At 44.2% G+C, this 19,209-nt stretch overlaps 1 protein-coding gene across 7 annotated transcripts in view; it reads right to left on the bottom strand.

The window, feature by feature from the left end:
* LOC106561224 (CBP80/20-dependent translation initiation factor) overlaps positions 1–19,209 on the bottom strand; it is a 158,647-nt gene that overhangs the window by 97,814 nt on the left and 41,624 nt on the right. For all 7 annotated transcript variants that reach the window (XM_014124945.3, XM_014124977.3, XM_014124951.3 and 4 more), the window contains one exon: positions 1,788–1,864. In XM_014124945.3, the coding sequence (XP_013980420.1) occupies positions 1,788–1,864 (77 nt within the window). The remainder of the gene's footprint in view (positions 1–1,787; positions 1,865–19,209) is intronic.

Raw genomic sequence — 19,209 nt, 5'->3', positions numbered from 1 at the left:
AGTCTCCCTCTCCGCCTCCCTCTCGCTCTGCTTGCCTCTGAGCTTATTGCACTGCTCCCACTCACAAGGGTTAATAAGGATATGACACTTTAGTCTTCTTTCTCTTTTTTCTTCCTATATGGCGTGTACCGCTCCCTCTACCTATCCCGGGGGTGGAAAGCAATGCAAGAAATAGATGTGTTAATTTATGGAATGAATGGTAGAGCATTACTTTAATAGCAGGACTGGCGTGGGACTGATGCATTTTTCACAATATGATTCACTGTCACACACACACACCGCTATTACCGCACGTTAGCTGGACCTGACGACGAGCTCTGTGAGGGGAGAAAGTGTCTCTGGCCCCGCCCTGAGGGAGATGCATTGTGGGTGTGTTTCTAGAGACAGCAGGCAGAAGGAAGAATGTAATAGCTGAAAATGTAGAGGGACTGTATCATTCCAGAAAAAGAAGTGAGTGAGAGAAAAGAAAGGAAAAAGGGAGGAAATAAGGAGAGCGGTAGAGAGAACTGGGCCAGGCGTTGGATGTGTGTGTGTGTATAGAAGTGTTGGGGCAGTGCAGGCCTGAGTGTGTGTGTTTTCGTGTGTGCATGAACACAAGTGTGTGGAAATGCTTGGTTGGGGCGATGGGGCCCACCCCTTGGCTGAACCTCCATTCACTCCTGGCTCTGTGCTGCTCTGTGGTCGGGGCTGGAGCTGGCTGAGGGTAATTACAGTCCTGCTCTGAAAGCCACAGCACTGCAGAAAGTAAGGTCCAGTATGCACATATGGTCCAGCATAGAGCAATAGAACTGCTTGATTTTTTATTATTTACTCTCTGAAACTTCTAAATGTAATCATAGCCTTTGGTTGTCATACTCCAACCCATACAACCATGCAATTGCAGTACCTTACTGACATAAAAGGCAAACCACACAAGAAACTGATCCTTCCTCCTGTAGCCAGAGGCAACATTATTTTCTCTCAGTAAATATTAACAATACAAAAACACAGCCAGCCCGGCAGCCAGCCAGGCAGGCAGGCAGGGCCCCAAGTCAAAGCCATTACCTGTGATATCTTCCAGCCAGTTTCTCTGTAGTCTATACTAGTATACTGTGATCTGGCATCAGCAATATTATAATCTAACCACAGCTATTTAACCACACAATCACTGTGAATCAATTATCTAACACTGGTTTTAAAATAGTATAAAGAAAGAGAGGAATAAATAGAAGAGAATATAAAATAAGTTAACATTTCACTCTCTGGCTCAACTTTCCTCCTTTCAGTCAGAGAGGCAAATATTTTCTTTCTCAGTTGTTTCTTAGCAACCGGGGAGAACTTTCCAATGACGTCATGCGGAAACATTTTCAGAAGATTAAACTGCGATTAAACTAATTTCATTGAGTTAAGGAACGTTGAACGCTGCAGTGAGCAAAAGAACTGAGAGACAGAGGTTCATATCTACAGTCAAGTGTGATTGGAGATGACAGTGTCTGCATCCCAAATGGCACCCTATAGCGGGCCTATAGGGCTCTGGTCAAAAGTAGTGCCCTATAGAAAGGCAATAGGATGCCATTTAGGACACAGCCAGTATCATTACACAGACCAGATACATGAAGAAATAGACTTCAGTAAGATTTGTAAAAAACAATCTGCCTTTTCTGTCTGTGTGTAAGTGAGTCTGGGGCCAGGAGCATTCCTGCTTTGACTGGAGAGAAGAGTTAAAACGTTCTGGCCTGGCCTAGTGTTTCATCAGCGTTGCAACAACGTTCCAGGAGGGGAGAAAGTGTGTGTGTTTGTGTGCTTACCGTCGGTCGTTTCTCCTGCGACGGAAAAGCTTTTTGGTTTGTGCGATCTCAGCTTCGTTAGGCAGGGGCGGGAAACCCTGCAGAGCGAGAGAGAGGGAGAGACTTAGCAAACACTTTCATCCAAAGCGAGTTACAGTGTGTGCAGAGATTGTATGGTCATTGTATGCACAAACTGAATTTCTGAGTGATCTTTTCTTTAGCTAACATGGATACTGTACATAAAGGGTTATCGTTAGATGGTATTACAGCTACGGATGGAAGTGACGCACAAATCGTCGTAATTTTGGTGTCTTTTCTCCCAAGACAGAGAGGAATCCAGCACCCCCCTCCCCCATGTCTAGTTACCGCCTTCCCTGCCCCTCCAACAGTTCAGTCTACGCCCATGCAGGCATTGAGCGACGCATGGAACCCACTACAAATTATAGGTCCACCTCACAACCTCCATTAAGGAAGGAAGGAAGGCAGAGCCACACAGCCAATGCAGAGCTCCTCTCTTCTCTTTTCAGACCCTTAACTTCTCACAGGAATGTTGGCAGCCTACAATTTCCCCAGACAAGCTCTGAAAGAGGGGAGAAGGTGGGGGGGGGAGCACTTAGAAGCAGCGGGGAACCGGCTCCAAGTCAAGACAGCTATATTCCATATGTTGTGTGTGTCGGTGGATGTGTGTGTTGGAGTGTGTGTGCAATAATAATAATAATTTGGTGGGTGCTTATGTTTGGCCTATTTGTACAATTTGGAATTGGTAATGTGTTTTTTTTAATATATATATATTTTAATTTTTTTGCATATCCCAACTCTCCCCGAGTCACCCTCGGGGAGTGGGGTCACAGCAGGGGTCAGCCATGATCAACAGTGACCGTGGCGCAATCAGGGTTAAGCACTTTGCTTAAGGGCACAGACAGATTTTCACTTTGTCGCTTGGGGATTCGAACTAGCGACCTTTCAGTCACTGGCCCAACACTAACCGCCTGGTTACATGCCACCCCTGTGTGTGCGCGCTCTAAAGGAACAACTTCATCACTTAAACATAGTGGTTTGGTTGTTTTCAGTCAAAACTGGTTTGTCTGGGATGGAACCAGTGTCTGGTGTTGTCATGGTTACAGATGGTCAACTACAAGTTTGAGGAGGAGGATGACTGGGGGAAGGGTGTTCAAACATGTGTCAGTGTGTGCGTGTTAAAGTGCTGATAATGTTTGTGCACAGTTTATGTGCGTAATGTCTCTAACAAGATCTGTTGTAAATTTCTGGGGTGGGTTCGTATTTTCTGCTTGACATGTAGTGTGTGTGTTTACAGCTTCTCTCCATTCTGCCCCTCTGCGGTGATGTGGTATGGCAGTGTGTGGCTCCAGCCCAGGTTCCAACCCTGTTATCTCCCCATCAGCAGTGTCTGCACAGGAAGCAGTGGAAACACCCACTTTTGGGCAGACACCCTCACTCTAAACCCCCGCACTTTAATTGCACTTCAGTCAACAGAAATCAGGCGTGCCGCAGAGCAAGCCAGGGTAGGGAAGAGCCAGGCACAACCCTTACCTCCAACCCTCCTAACACTAACCCATCCTCAACCCTTAATCTCATAAGAAACCATATCCAATAGGCTATGTAGCTAGCTGCACATATTGTACGATTATCAGACCCTTTGACTTTTTCCACATTCTGTTAAGTTATAGCCTAATTCTAAAATGGATAAAATCATGTTTTTCCCCTCTTAAATCTACACACAATACCCCATAATGACAAAGTGAAAACATATTTTTAGATTTTTAGGGTAAATTTATATATATATATATAAAAATATATATAACAGAAATATCTTGCTATGAGACTCGAAATTGAGCTCAAGTGCATCCTGTTTCCATTGATGATGCTTGAGATGTTTATAAAAGGTCCACAGTTGACAGTGCATGTCAAAGCAAAAACCAAGCCATGAGGTCGAAGGAATTGTCCGTAGAGCTCCGAAACAGGATTGTGCCGAGGCACAAATCTGGGGAAAGGTACCCAAAACAAGTATGCAGCATTGAAGGTCCCCACGAACAATGTGGTCTCCATCATTCTTAAATGGAAGAAGTTTGGAACCACTAAGACTCTTCCTAGAGCTGGCCGCCCGGCCAAACTGAGCAATTGGGGGAGAAGGGCCTTGGTCAGGGAGGGGGCCAAGAACCCGATGGTCAGTCTGACAGAGCTCCTCTGTGGAGATGGCAGAACCTTCCAGAAGGACAACCATCTTTAAAGCACTCCACCAATTAGGTCTTTATGGTAGAGTGGCTAGACGGAAGCCACTCCTCAGTAGAAGGCACATGAAAGCCTGCTTGAATTTTGCCAATAGGCACCTAAAGACTCTCAGACCATGAGACACAAGATTCTCTGGTTTAATGAAACCAAGATTGTACTCTTTGGCCTGAATGCCAAGCGTCATGTCTGGAGGAAATCTTGCACCATCCCTAAAGTGAAGCATGGTGGTGGAAGCACCATGCTGTGGGGATGTTTTTCAGTGGCAGGGACTGGGAGACTAGTCTGGATCGAAGCAAAGATGAAACAAAGTACAGAGACATCCTTGATGAAAAGCGCTCTGGAGCAGGTTAGGACCTCAGACTGGGGCGAAGGTTCACTTTCCAACAGGACAACAACCCTAAACACACAGCCAAGACATCGCAGGAGTGGGTTCGGGACAAGTCTCAATGTCCTTGAGTAAATGTAATATTTTAGTTGTAATTATTTTTGCCCCCCAAAAATCTAAAAACCTGTTTTTGCTTTGTCATCATGGGCTATCGTGTGTAGCAATAACAAGGCTATATACAGGGGGTACTGGTACCGAGTCAATGTGGGGTTAGTCGAGGTAATTTGTTCATGTAGGTAGGGGTAAAGTGACTATGCATAGATAATAAACAGTGAGTAGTAGCAGTGTAAAAACATCATTTTATTTTATTTATTTATTTATTTTTATTTCACCTTTATTTAACCAGGTAGGCAAGTTGAGAACAAGTTCTCATTTACAATTGCGACCTGGCCAAGATAAAGCAAAGCAGTTCGACAACATACAACAACACAGAGTTACACATGGAGTAAAACAAATATACAGTCAATAGTACAGTGGAAAAATAAGTCTATATAAAATGTGAGCAAATGAGGTGAGATAAGGGAGGAAAAGGCAAAAAAGTCCATGGTGGAAAAGTAAATACAATATAGCAAGTAAAACACTGGAATGGTAGATTTGTAGTAGAAGAAAGTGCAAAGTATAAATAGAGATAATGGGGTGCAAAGGAGCAAAATAAAATAATAAAAAAATGGGGGGAGGGTCAACGTAAATAGCCGATCAGCAGTCTTATGGCTTGGGGGTAGAAGATGTTAACGAGCCTTTTGGTCCTAGACTTTGCGCTCCGGTACCGCTTGCCGTGCGGTAGCAGAGAAAACAGTCCATGACTTGGGTGACTGGAGTCTGGCAATTCTTTGGACTTTCCTCTGACACACCTAGTATATAGGTCCTGGATGGCAGGAAGCTTGGCCCCGGTGATGTACTGGGATGTACGCACTACCCTCTGTAGCGCCTTACAGTCAGATGCCGAGAAGATGCCATACCAGGCGGTGATGCAACCGGTCAGGATGCTCTCGATGGTGCAGCCGTAGAACCTTTTGAGGATCTGGGGACCCAAGCCAAATCTTTTCAGTCTCCTGAGAGGGAAAAGGTGTTGTCGTGCCCTCTTCACGACTGTCTTGATGTGTTTGGACCATGATAGTTCATTGGTGATGTGGACACCAAGGAACTTGAAACTCTCGACCCGCTTAAACAGCGTTTGACATGCTTCTAAGTACGGTAAAGGAACATTTAGAATTGTTTTGTCTCGATATGCGCTCGCGCGTTACCCTTTGGATAGTGACCTGAACGCACAAACAAAATGGAGGTATTTGGACATAACTATGGATTATTTGGAACAAAAACAACATTTCTTGTGGAAGTAGCAGTCCTGGGAGTGCATTCTGACGAAGAACAGCAAAGGAAATACAATCTTTCTAATACTAATTCTGAGTTTAGTGTTGCCCGAACTTGGCGGGTGTCAAATTAGCTAGCCGTGATGGCTGAGCTATGTACTCAGAATATTACAAAATGTGCTTTCTCCGAAAAGCTATTTTAAAATCTGACACAGCGATTGCATAAAGGAGTTCTGCATCTATAATTCTTAAAATAATTGTTATGTATTTTGTCAACGTTTATGATGAGTAATTTAGTAAATTCACCGGAAGTTTTTGGTGGGAATACATGTTCTGAACATAACACACCAATGTAAAAAGCTGTTTTTGGATACAAATATGAACTTGATTGAACAAAACATGTATGTATTGTATAACATAATGTCCTAGGAGTGTCATCTGATGAAGGTCATCAAAGTTTAATGATTCATTTAGCTGTGTTTTGGGTTTTTGTGACATATGCTTGCTTGGAAAATGGCTGTGTGATTATTTTTGGCTGTGTACTCTAACATAATCTAATGTTTTGCTTTTGCTGTAAAGCCTTCTTGAAATTGGACAATGTGGATAGATTAACGAGAGTCTTATCTGTAAAATGGTGTAAAATAGTCATATGTTTGAAAAATTGAAATTATTGCATTTGAGGTTTTTGTATTTCGCGCCACGCTGTTCCACTGGCTGTTGAATAGAGTGGGACGGTGACGTCCCACTTGCCCAGAGAGGTTAATCCAGCATTGACGCTTTGCCTGTTTGATGGTTCATCTGAGGGCGTAGCGGGATTTCTTATAAGTGTCCGGATGTCCCGCTCGTTGAAAGCGGCAGCGCTAGCCGTAGGTTGAGGCGGATGTTGCCTGTAATCCATGGCTTCTGGTTGGGATATGTACGTACGGTCACTGTGGGGACGACGTCGTCGATGCACTTATTGATGAAGCCGGTGACTGAGGTGGTATACTCCTCAATGTCATTGAATGAATCCCGGAACATATTCCAGTCTGTGCTAGCAAAACAGTCCTGTAGCGTATTATCCACATCATCTGACCACTTCCGTATTGAGCGAATCACTGGTATTTCCTGCTTTAGTTTTTGCTTGTAAGCAGAAATCAGGAGGATAGAATTATGGTCAGGTTTGCCAAATGGAGGGCGAGGGAGAGCTTTGTATGTGTGTAGAGTTTTTTTCCCCTCTGGTTTTTATTTAACTAGGCAAGTCAGTTAAGAACAAATTCTTATTTACAATGACGGACTACCCCGGCCAAACCCTAACAATGCTGGGCCAATGGGACTCCCAAACACGGCCGGTTGTGATACAGCCTGGAATAGAACCAGGGTCTGTAGTGATGCCTCTAGCACTGAGATGCAGTGCCTTAGCCTCTCTGGGCTAGGCGGGACGAATTCGTCCCACCTACGCAACAGCCAGTTGAATCCCGTGGCGCGATTTTCAAATACCTTAGAAATGCTATTACTTCAATTTCTCAAACATATGACTATTTTACAGCATTTTAAAGACAAGACTCTCGTTAATCTAACCACACTGTCCGATTTCAAAAAGGCTTTACAACGAAAGCAAAACATTAGATTATGTCAGCAGAGTACCCAGCCAGAAATAATCATACACCCATTTTTCAAGCTAGCATATAATGTCACATAAACCCAAACCACAGCTAAATGCAGCACTAACCTTTGATGATCTTCATCAGATGACAATCCTAGGACATTATGTTATACAATACATGCATGTTTTGTTCAATCAAGTTCATATTTATATCAAAAACCAGCTTTTTACATTAGCATGTGACGTTCAGAACTAGCATACCCCCCGCAAACTTCCGGGGAATTTACTAACAATTTACTAAATTACTCACGATAAACGTTCACAAAAAACATAACAATTATTTTAAGAATTATAGATACAGAACTCCTTTGTGCAATCGAGGTGTCCGATTTTAAAATAGCTTTTCGGTGAAAGCACATTTTGCAATATTCTCAGTAGATAGCCCAGCCATCACGGCTAGCCATTTAGACACCGACCAAGTTTAGCCCTGACCAAAGTCAGATTTACTATTACAAAAGTTTGATTACCTTTGTTGTCTTCGTCAGAATGCACTCCCAGGACTGCTACTTCAATAACAAATGTTGGTTTGGTCCAAAATAATCCATCGTTATATCCAAATAGCGGCGTTTTGTTCGTGCGTTCCAGACATTATCCGAAATGGTAAATCAGGGTTACGAGCATGGCGCAATTCGTGACAAAAAAAATCTAAATATTCCATTACCGTACTTCGAAGCATGTCAACCGCTGTTTAAAATCAATTTTTATGCATTTTTTCTCGTAAAAAGCGATAATATTCCGACCGGGAATCTCCGTTTAGGTAAACAGAGGAAAGAAAACAAAGCTTTCGGTCGACGCGGGCACGAGCCTGAGTCTCACAGTACTGTAACCAGCCACTACCCAAACGCCAGCCACTACCCAGGACAACAGTTTTCAGCTGTGCTAACATAATTGCAAAAGGGGTTTCTAATGATCAATTAGCCTTTCAAATGATCAACTTGGATTAGCTAACACAACGTGCCGTTGGAACACAGGAGTGATAGTTGCTGATCATGTGCCTCTGTACGCCTATGTAGATATTCCATTAACCTGTTGGGGATAGGGGGCAGTATTTGCACGGCCGGATAAAAAACGTACCCGATTTAATCTGGTTACTACTCCTGCCCAGTAACTAGAATATGCATATAATTGTTTGATTTGGATAGAAAACACCCTAAAGTTTCTAAAACTGTTTGAATGGTGTCTGTGAGTATAACAGAACTCATTTGGCAGGCCAAAACCTGAGAAGATTCCAAACAGGAAGTGCCCTCTCTGACTATTTCTTGGCCTTCTTGATCATCTCTATCCAAAACAGGGGATCTCTGGCATAACGTGACATTTTCTAACGCTCCCATAGGCTCTCAGAAGGCGCCAGAACGTTGAATGATGACTTTGCAGGCCATGGCTGAAAAACAGTAGCGCATTTGGATAGTGGTCGATCTGAGAACAATGAGACTGGGGGCTCGAAGCACGGTAATGGAATATTTTGAATTTTTTTGTCACGAAACGCGCCGGGCGCGTCACCCTTCTTTACCCTTCGGATAGTGTCTTGAACGCACGAACAAAACGCCGCTATTTGGATATAACTATGGATTATTTGGAACCAAACCAACATTTGTTACTGAAGTAGAAGTCCTGGGAGTGCATTCTGACGAAGAACAGCAAAGGTAATCCAATTTTTCTTATAGTAAATCTGAGTTTGGTGAGTACCACACTTGGTGGGTGTCAAAATAGCTAGCCTGTGATGGCCGGGCTATCTACTCAGAATATTGCAAAATGTGCTTTCACCGAAAAGCTATTTTGAAATCGGACACCGCGATTGCATAAAGGAGTTCTGTATCTATAATTCTTAAAATAATTGTGTTTTTTGTGAACGTTTATCGTGAGTAATTTAGTAAATTCACCGGCAGTGTTCGGTGGGAATGCTAGTCACATGCTAGTCACATGCTAATGTAAAAAGCTGTTTTTTGATATAAATATGAACTTGATTGAACAAAACATGCATGTATTGTATAACATAATGTCCTAGGGGTGTCATCTGATGAAGATCATCAAAGGTTAGTGCTGCATTTAGCTGTGGTTTGGGTTTATGTGACATTATATGCTAGCTTGAAAAATGGGTGTCTGATTATTTCTGGCTGGGTACTCTGCTGACATAATCTAATGTTTTGCTTTCGTTGTAAAGCCTTTTTGAAATCGGACAGTGTGGTTAGATTAACGAGAGTCTTGTCTTTAAAATGGTGTAAAATAGTCATATGTTTGAGAAATTGAAGTAATAGCATTTCTAAGGTATTTGAATATCGCGCCACGGGATTCCACTGGCTGTTGTGTAGGTGGGACGCAAGCGTCCCACCTAGCCCATAGAGGTTAAAAAAAAAAAAATCTGCCGTGTCTTGCTACAATAGTCATTTACAACATAAACAACGTCTACACTATTTCTGATCAATTTTATGTTATTTTAATGTTAAAAAAAATTGCTTTTCTATCAAAAACAAAGACATTTCTTAGTGAACCCAAACTTTTGAACGGTAGTCTATGTTCAAATATTATTAGTGTTTGCTTCAGCCTGCCTGAAGTGCCTGATGGGCCAGGATTTCATACTATTCTGAGACCATTCTATTGGTTCCATTGCACCAGGCAAGCTCGATCAAGCCCAGTTAAATTGTCTGAAATTATTTCAAATAGTATTTGAACCCTGGTCTGTTCAGATGTAGCTCATTCAGAAGAAGTGAAACTTTCCAGAGCCCAGACCGCAGGAGGGTGGGGTTCCTTCCCAGTCAGTCTCCTACCCAGAGTCCCCAAGCCAGGCCAGCAGTATGAAACCCCAGAGCAATAAGAGGATCATACCTGGCTTAACAAAGACACGCACACAGCACTGAGCCATTCACTTACACTGCAACACCTTCATAACTCGACTTTAGGTTACACATTTCAGACATAGTCTGGGAGAAGTTAACCAAAGAAATTAATGTTGCTGTTCTTTCGAATGTACTTTTCTTTCCTCTCCCTCTATCCAGTTTTCTTCCTCTGTCTAACTAAGCTGCTGTGGTGGTGCTGGGCTCTGATTGGAGGCTGATTGGATACAGATGTGTGCGGAGGCTGGAGGCAGGGGAAGGCCTTTGTAGTGTGGCATGGTGGTAATACGAGCCTGAGACACGCAGCAGAGAACCACAGGAACAGAGGCCCAGCCCCAAGCAGCTAGCCCCGGCCAGAGAGTCTTGCCCCGGGGAGTAAGGCAGGAGGAGAGGGGATTCAGAAGGAAAGAGCGCCACCACACTGGGGTGGTCAAGATGAAGGGACACACAAAGAGAGAGTCTTGCTAGCCCACACTCCTGGGTCTACACAGCACCGGTATGACAACACTATCAGACAGCCAACACAACCATCTAGTTTAAAATAAATGATGGAGTATCCCTGATCCCAGGTCAGTTAGAGGTGTACACAAGTACATTCTGGTGGGTAAGCAGAGGAGATACCAGTGTAGTTATCCTTCTACGGAAAATAAACACTGATTAGCGCCAATAATATTAATTCATAATAAGTCTGCTTCATTCAGCATTTAACTGGTTAACTTCAGAGAACGCTCTGAGCCAGGGAGACAGATAAAAGATGGGGAAAGGCCTAGGAGAAAAAGTGGGAGGGAGAGAGGCAGAGTTGCATGTTTAGCTACTGTTGTTTTCCTGTAGGATATCATTAGCTGTAATCCTGCTTCCAAATGGTTACCAGATGACTATCTCAACTCCAGTACACTTACGCAGTCATCAAAGCTGAAGAAAAAATGCTAATATTTAGAGAAATGTTAGCAAGGGAGATTTGGGGTTTGCATGGGAATCTGCTGTGACTCATTCCATCATAACTTAGATTTGTAAGTGCTGTAAACAAATAAAAAGCCCATTTGAAATATGCAAACTCAGACATGGACGTCAAGACTATTGTCTTCAGACCGTGTCCTGTCTGTACTCCTTAAGCGTCTTTTAGACTATGCCGATTGCATTTGGGTGTCTTTCATCAGTGCAGACAAAGGACCAGATTGATCAAAGAGGAGGTGTGTGCTCAGCACATCCCCTTCCCCAGCCAGGCAGTATGACCTTTGACCTAGCAGCAGACATGGAGAAGGAGCCTTGGAGGGCTCTGTGGACGTGACGACGGGCCATGGGCTTGTGTGTGTGTAGTATGGAAACATCACCAGGTAGCGCACGTACAGCACCACATTCCAGGGGCTGGGGTTCAGGGGTCAAGAGGGGGGCTCCAACCTCAGACAGTAACAAACCTTCAGAACATTGAATGTATAACCTCATGATTATCCATGACGACTGTTGTGGAAGAGAAGCCATAACAAGTCATATGCCACCGAGAGCAAGAAAGTCTGTTATAACATAGTTGATGGAATGGAAGTCAGTCTGGTTGAGGTGACTTCCTCTAACCCCTTACTGTGTAATTACCCTGTTAGATTAAGCTTCATTCACAAAGCCTACACTCCATTGTTCAATCTCTGCTTATTTATGCTTGTTTGGCCTCCCTACAAAAGCAATAAATTAAGGAGAAAAAAAATGACTCAATGTCATTACAGCATGTATTATTTCTAGACTATGGGCTATACAAATTAACTTTCTTTCTGCCGCCTCGCGGTGAAAAATGTGATACGGATATGCCTTCCTCTCTGGACAGGAAGGAAAACAGTACATTTTTTAAAAATAAAATAAAATAAAAAACATGTTGCTTCTTAAAGCTGAGATCCGCGATAGGCCATGTTTTCCTCAGCACAAACAGTGTCTTCAATTGTTATTGGGGACAACTGGAACTGATTGACGACCATGTCTGACACACGGGAATTTGTCCATAGAGTGCAGAGAGCGAGGAGGGAGAGAGGGAGAAAAGAAGAGAGCGAAAAGAGGGGGAAAGAGAGAGCGAGAGATTGACAGAGCGAGAGAGATTCTTAGCCACAGCCACTGGAAAGAGAGCTGCTACTGGGAGGGAGGAAGGAAGGGGAGCAGAGTCAGGGCCGTCTGATAACAGACCTTCTGAAAAAAATGTTTTTACTGTGTGTGTGAGAGAGTGTCGCAGCAGCCAGCCAAGCAGCTATATTCCATTTACTGCTGCATCTTGTACCTCAGGCGGCAGCCATTTTGTAATCTATCTTTGCAGACTTTCCTCTTCAGGGGACCTATAATCAATTACAAAGGGGACTGAGGGGAATATGTGAATTAGAAAACATTATCTTGCAATTACTGCCCTGTCCTTTATGTCTGCATTAAATTACTGTTGTTCAATGAGAAACAATGACATATTCCAACACCGCAAATACAATGCATGATATGCTAACAAGTATGAAGTCATACACTACTGGTCAAAAGTTTTAGAACACATTCAAGGGTTTTTCTTTATTTTTTACTATTTTCTACATTATAGAATAATAGTGAAGACATCAAAACTAAACTCAGCAAAAAAAGAAGCGTCCTCACTGTCAACTGCGTTTATTTTCAGCAAACTTAATATACGTATGAACATAACAAGATTCAACTGAGACAAACTGAACAAGGTCCACAGACATGTGACTAACAGAAATTGAATGTGTCCCTGAAGGGGGGGGGGGGGGGGGGGGGTCAAAATCAAAAGTAACAGTCAGTATCTGGTGTGGCCACCAGCTGCATTAAGTACTGCAGTGCATCTCCTCCTCATGGACTGCACCAGAATTGCACAGTTCTTGCTGTGAGATGTTACCCCACTCTTCCACCAAGGCACCTGCAAGTTCCTGAACATTTCTGGGGGGAATGGCCCAAGCCCTCACCCTCCGATCCAACAGGTCCAAGAGGTACTCAATGGGATTGAGAGCCGGGCTCTTCGCTGGCCATGGTAGAACACTGACATTCCTGTCTTGCAAGGAAATCACGCACAGAACGAGCAGTACGGCTGGTGGCATTGTCATGCTGGAGGGTCATGTCAGGATGAGCCTGCAGGAAGGGTACCACATGAGGGAGGAGGATGTCTTCCCTGTAACGCATAGCGTTGAGATTGCCTGCAATGACAAGCTCAGTCCGATGAAGCTGTGACACACCGCCCCAGACCATGATGGACCCTCCACCTCCAAATCGATCCCGCTCCAGAGTACAAGCCTCGGTGTAACACTCACTCCATATGACGAACGTGAATTTGACCATCACCCCTGGTGAGACAAAACCGCGACTTGTCAGTGAAGAGCACTTTTTGCCAGTCCTGTGGGTCCAGCAACGGTGGGTTTGTGCCCATAGGCGACGTTGTTGCCGGTAATGTCTGGTGAGGACCTGCCTTACAACAGGCCTACAAGCCCTCAGTCCAGCCTCTCTCAGCCTATTGCGGACAGTCTGAGCACTTATGGAGGGATTGTGCGTTCCTGGTGTAACTCGGGCAGTTGTTGCCATCCTGTACCTGTCCCGCAGGTGTGATGTTCGGATGTACCGATCCTGTGCAGGTGTTGTTACACGTGGTCTGCCAGCTGTCCGTCCTGTCTCCCTTAGGCCCTGGCCACATCTGCAGTCCTCATGCCTCCTTGCAGCATGCCTAAGGCACATTCACGCAGATGAGCAGGGACCCTGGGCATCTTTCTTTTGGTGTTTTTCAGAGAGTCAGTAGAAAGTCCTCTTTAGTGTCTTAAGTTTTCATAATTGTGACCTTAATTGCCTACTGTCTGTAAGCTGTTAGTGTCTTAACGACCGTTCCACAGGTGCATGTTCATTAATTGTTTATGGGTCATTGAACAAGCATGGGAAACAGTGTTTAAACCCTTTACAATTAAGATCTGTGAAGTTATTTTGATTTTTACAAATTATCTTTGAAAGACAGGGTCCTGAAAAGGGGACGTTTATTTTTTTGCTGAGTATATGAAATAACACATATGGAATCACTTAGTAACCAAAAAAGTGTTAAACAAATCCAAATATATTTTGCCTTGACAGCTTTGCACACTCTTGGCATTCTTTCAACCAGCTTCACCTGGAATGCTCTTCCAACAGTGTTGAAGGAGTTCCCACATATGCTGAGGACTTGTTAGCTACTTTTCCATCACTCTGCGGTTCGACTCATCCCAAGCCATCTAAAATTGGGTTGAGGTCGGGGGGTTGTCATCTGATGCAGCACTCCATCACTCTCCTGCTTGATAAAATAGCCCGGAAATGTGTTGGGACATTGTTCTGTTGAAAAACAAATGATAGTACCACTAAGCGCAAACCAGATGGGATGGCGTATCACTGCAGAATGCTGTGGTAGCCATGCTGGTTAAGTGTGAATTGAATTCTAAATAAATCACAGATCGTGTCACCAGCAAAGCACCCCCACACCATAACACCTCCATGCTCCTCCTCCTCCATGTCTCACAAAGACCCAGCAGTTGGAACCAAAAATCTCCAATTACACTCCAGAACAAAAAAGACAAATTTCCACCGGTCTATTGTCCATTGCTCGTGTTTCTTGGCCCAAGCAAGTCTCTTCTTCTTATTGATGTCCTTTAGTAGTGGTTTCTTTGCAGCAATTCAACCATGAAGGCCTGATTCAGGCAGTCTCCTTTGAACAGTTGACGTTGAGATGTGTCTGTTACTTGAACTCTGTGAAGCATGGCTGGTAACTAATGAACTTATCCTTTGCAGCAGAGGTAACTCTCGGTCTTCCATTCCTGTGGCGGTCCTCATGAGAGCCAGTTTCATCATAGCGGTTGATGGTTTTTGCGACTGCAAAAATGTTCATGACTTTAAGACCTTCATGTCTTAAAGTCATGATGGACTGTCATTTCTGATTATTTGAGCTGTTCTTGCCATAATATGGACTTGGTCTTTTACCAAATAGGGTATTCTGTATACCCCCTACCTTGTCAGAACACAACTGATTGGCTCAAACGCATTAAGAAGGAAAGAAATTCCACAAATTAACTTTTAAAAGGCACACCTGTTAATTGAAACAAAATCGAGGTGACTACCTCATGAAGCTGGTTGAGAGAATGCCAAGAGTGTGCAAAGCTGTCATCAAAGCAAAGGGTGGCTACTTTGAAGAATCTCAAATATAAAATATATTTTGATTTGTTTAACACTGGTTACTGCATGATTCCATATGTGTTATTTTATAGTTTTGATGTCGTCGCTATTATTCTACAATGTAGAAAATAGTCAAAATACAGAAAAACCCTTGAATGAGTAGGTTTTCTAAAAACGTTTTGACCAGTAGTGTAAATAAATTATTGTTTAAATGAAAGACACATGTAATGAAAATATGCATAGGGGTTGTCAACACAAAAGGGAAAGTGAAAGAAATGAACCAGTTCTTTAACTCTTTCTTCAGGGCTTTGGGCTACAAAGGCATAGAGCCAAACAAGCTTTGTTACTACAGCACTGTGACTATTTCTTTTTTATGCGTTTTGAGATTAGGCGTTTTGAGATTTGACCTGGGCTCTGGCCAAAAGTAGTGCACTATATAGGGAATAGGGTGACCTCTCTCCCAGTTTGGTAATGTTATACTATGACTCTCATCTCACTGCCTCACCATTACCCCCTCCCTGGTCCTGACTCTACACATGGCATGTGTACAGTTGGACCATGTTGCTTGTAACCACAGTGCTGACGCAAACAGAACTACTTTTCATCACTGCCTGCCACGGTGAGTTCCTCAGCTCTGAGGGCATCGCTTGTTTACATATCTCTCCTCTCTACCCAGGCCAGGCCCAAGTCTTAGACATTCCCCCCCCCCTCATCTTTCCCAAGCCATTGTAAGGCCAAAGTCTTGAAATGCAAAACTGCCAAGAAGTCATTCATATTGGCTAAAAATAGGTCACAGATCCTTTAATTTCTTCTGTCACATGAAGTGTACACTACACTATTACAGATACCTTTTTGCTTGTCTTGCCCATTTCAAACCCGCTCTAGTCTTTCATGTGTAATGCATGTGGAACTAGCACTGTAACTTGACACATCACTAAAGTGAATGGCCCATGTTATCCAACTGGTGCTAGCCAACTGGCGTCCTCCACACAGGCAGCACAGAACTACACAGGGTCCTGTACTCTACGGACGTTCCTTCTCCGAGTACAGACATCGGTCCAAGTTTCCTCTCTGACCTCACAGCTCACATTATTTCATTAAGTGAGGTATTCCGGAGCTGAGAAGGCAGGCAGGCGAATGGAGGCGTACAAGGGAAAGAGAAGCGTCGTTGCTCAAACCAAACAGGAAGCGCTGTGGAATGTCTTTCCACCACAGGCCAGGCAAGTCCTCCAATAGGCTACCCGCTCTCTGTGTCTCAATCCAAACCCTGGATCAACTGGGGGAGCGGGTGGACACATAGGGATGCACAGACACACAGGGATGCAAACACACAAACATCACACCCGTACAACCTCATTGCGTGCGTGATTGTGTGTGGGCAGTGAAGGGATTACAATGCCTCAGCTATAAACGCCACACTCTGGCCACCTCAAAGACCCCCAAAAATATGACAGTTTTGCAAAACAGCCACCACCTAGCAACACCAGCTAAGTTCTACTTTTACTCAGGATCCCGCAAATAACAACTGACCACAGAACTTGAGATGGGTGAGAAGATGAGGCATGCTTAGAACTGGTGGAATAATCAAGCATTACAACACACCAGTAAGAGTCATTATATTCTAAAAGCATGGATCCAAAGCCCTGCAACACAGCCAGCCAATCACCTCTCCAATCAGCACTAGTCTGTCCCATCAGATAGGCCTGCTGGATGGATGAGTCAGAAATAAGGATAACATAAAAATGTGAAATCTAAAACTCCACTGCCTCATCTCTCCTAGAGGGATATTACATTTCTATACATAACGTTGTCTGTCTTGATTCCTTTCCAAAAGGTCTGTTATAAAAACTCAACTCTGGAGTCAGGACTGAGAAAAATCTAATAGCTTATTATTCTCAGGCTCTAGTCTAATGGCTTATTATTCTCAGGTTGTAGTCTAATGGGGGACCAGTACGAGAAAAAAAAAAAAAGTATGAAATGTATGAAAATGTATGCATTCACTACTGTAAGTCGCTCTGGATAAGAGCGTCTGCTAAATTACTAAAATGTAAAATGTAAATGTAATGGCTTATTATTCCCAGGCTTGAATGTTCAGGATCTAGTCTAGTAGTCTAATGGCTTATTATTCAGGATCTAGTTTAGTCAAATGGCTTATTATTCACAGGCAGTTCTCTATTTTGTTCTCTGGCCAATGGTCACTGGATGCATAAGAAGCCATTATGAGTGGAGCAGCCAGTTTAGTGTCAGGACTCAGGCAGCGATCCTTCGATTAAAGACAATGGGGAGAGAGACTGCTGGAGGATTGATACTTTTGAAGAGGGAGTCGAGCAGTGCTTTGTTTTGCTGTTCTTCAGTTCAGTCAGTCAGGCCGGGATCAGGCTGTCTTGTCCCATCACTGCAACTCCCGTACGGACTCGGGAGAGGCGAAGGTCGAGAGCCATGCGTCCTACGAAACACGACCCAAACACTGCTTCTTGACACAATGCCCGTTTAACTCGGAAGCCAGCCACACCAATGAGTCGGAGGAAATACCGTAGAACTGGCGACCGTGTCAGCGTGCATGCGCTAGGCCCGCCGCCGGAGTCGCTAGAGCGCGATGGGACAAGGACATCTCGCCGGCCAAACCCTCCCGTAACCTGGACGACGCTGGGCCAATTGTGCCCCATGGGACTCCCGGTCGCAACCGGCCGAGACAGAGCTTGGACTCGAACCAGGATCTCTAGTGGCACAGCTAGCAACTGCGATGCAGTGCCTTAGACCACTGCGCCACTAGGGAGGCCCCATAACTAATGGTTATAACTAATACACTTGAATTCTATTAATGGATGATGTTTAATGATTGATTAAATTGTATTGTGTTGTTGGATATCTTATTGATCAGCCTGGGAGGGAGAGAGAGAGAACAAGACACTGCCTAATGGGCCCATATCTGACTGGCATATAATCACAGAGACACACAGTATAGTCTGCTCGTCTGGTTTGGCAGGGGCACAGAGAGGGGCCTCTATAGCGGGCGGGCGGGTGTGGCCCACACAGACACTATGTTTACCTCTACCATCCACCCGTCAAGTCCTTCTCTCCTTCTTTCCCCTCCGTGTCCCATCCCATCCACGCAGCACCTCTCGTCTCTCTCCATTCCTCCCATCTCTTTCTCTCTCTCTCCCATCTCAAATCAGGCCAGTGTGGTTTGTCTGGTTTCCAGTCTCATAAATACAGGGGAAGGAGGATGACCCAAAATGGGGATCGGGGAGCCATGGCGTGCAGGATATCCAGTGATGCGTCCCAAATGGCAAACTATTCCCTTTAGTGCACTACTTCTGACCAGGCTCCATAGGGCTCTGGTCAAATGTAGTGCAGTAAAAAGGGAATAGGGTGCCCTTTGGGACACAGCCCAGGCCTAGCTCCCACTCCCATAGGGGAGGTACCTCCAACAGCCACTGACTATTATGATGCAATCGTCCTCGGTCTGGCCAACCAATAAGATGCTCAGGATCAGACCACCAGAAGTGATGATTATGGAGTGGAAAGTGTTGATACTCAAAGTCCCAGATGTCTTACATTCATTCATGAACTTGGATGTGTTGTTAAATGTCAAAGAATTTTGATGTATATAATATTGAGGTTTGGAGTATAAAGACATAATAAATAAAGAACTAATAAATGAATCCATTCACACGCAAAAATGGCAGCGGGGAAAACAACAGTGATTGAGTTTGAGTGCCAAATACATTGTGTGTGTTCTTCTGTGGTCGGTCACTGGGAGCAGAGCGGAGGCTCTCTGCTCTCCTCTCTGACTGACAATGGCAGGAAAAGGGAGTAGGACGGGGCTGCTCGCCGCACTGACCTCCACATTGTTCTACTGTGGACGTGAAGGAGG

This window comes from Salmo salar, chromosome 01 (assembly GCF_965601325.2).
Source record: "Salmo salar chromosome 01, fSalSal1, whole genome shotgun sequence".
NCBI lineage: Eukaryota > Metazoa > Chordata > Actinopteri > Salmoniformes > Salmonidae > Salmo > Salmo salar.
The sequence above is the reverse complement of the archived record's forward strand: the minus strand, read 5'-3'. Positions and strand labels throughout refer to the sequence as shown.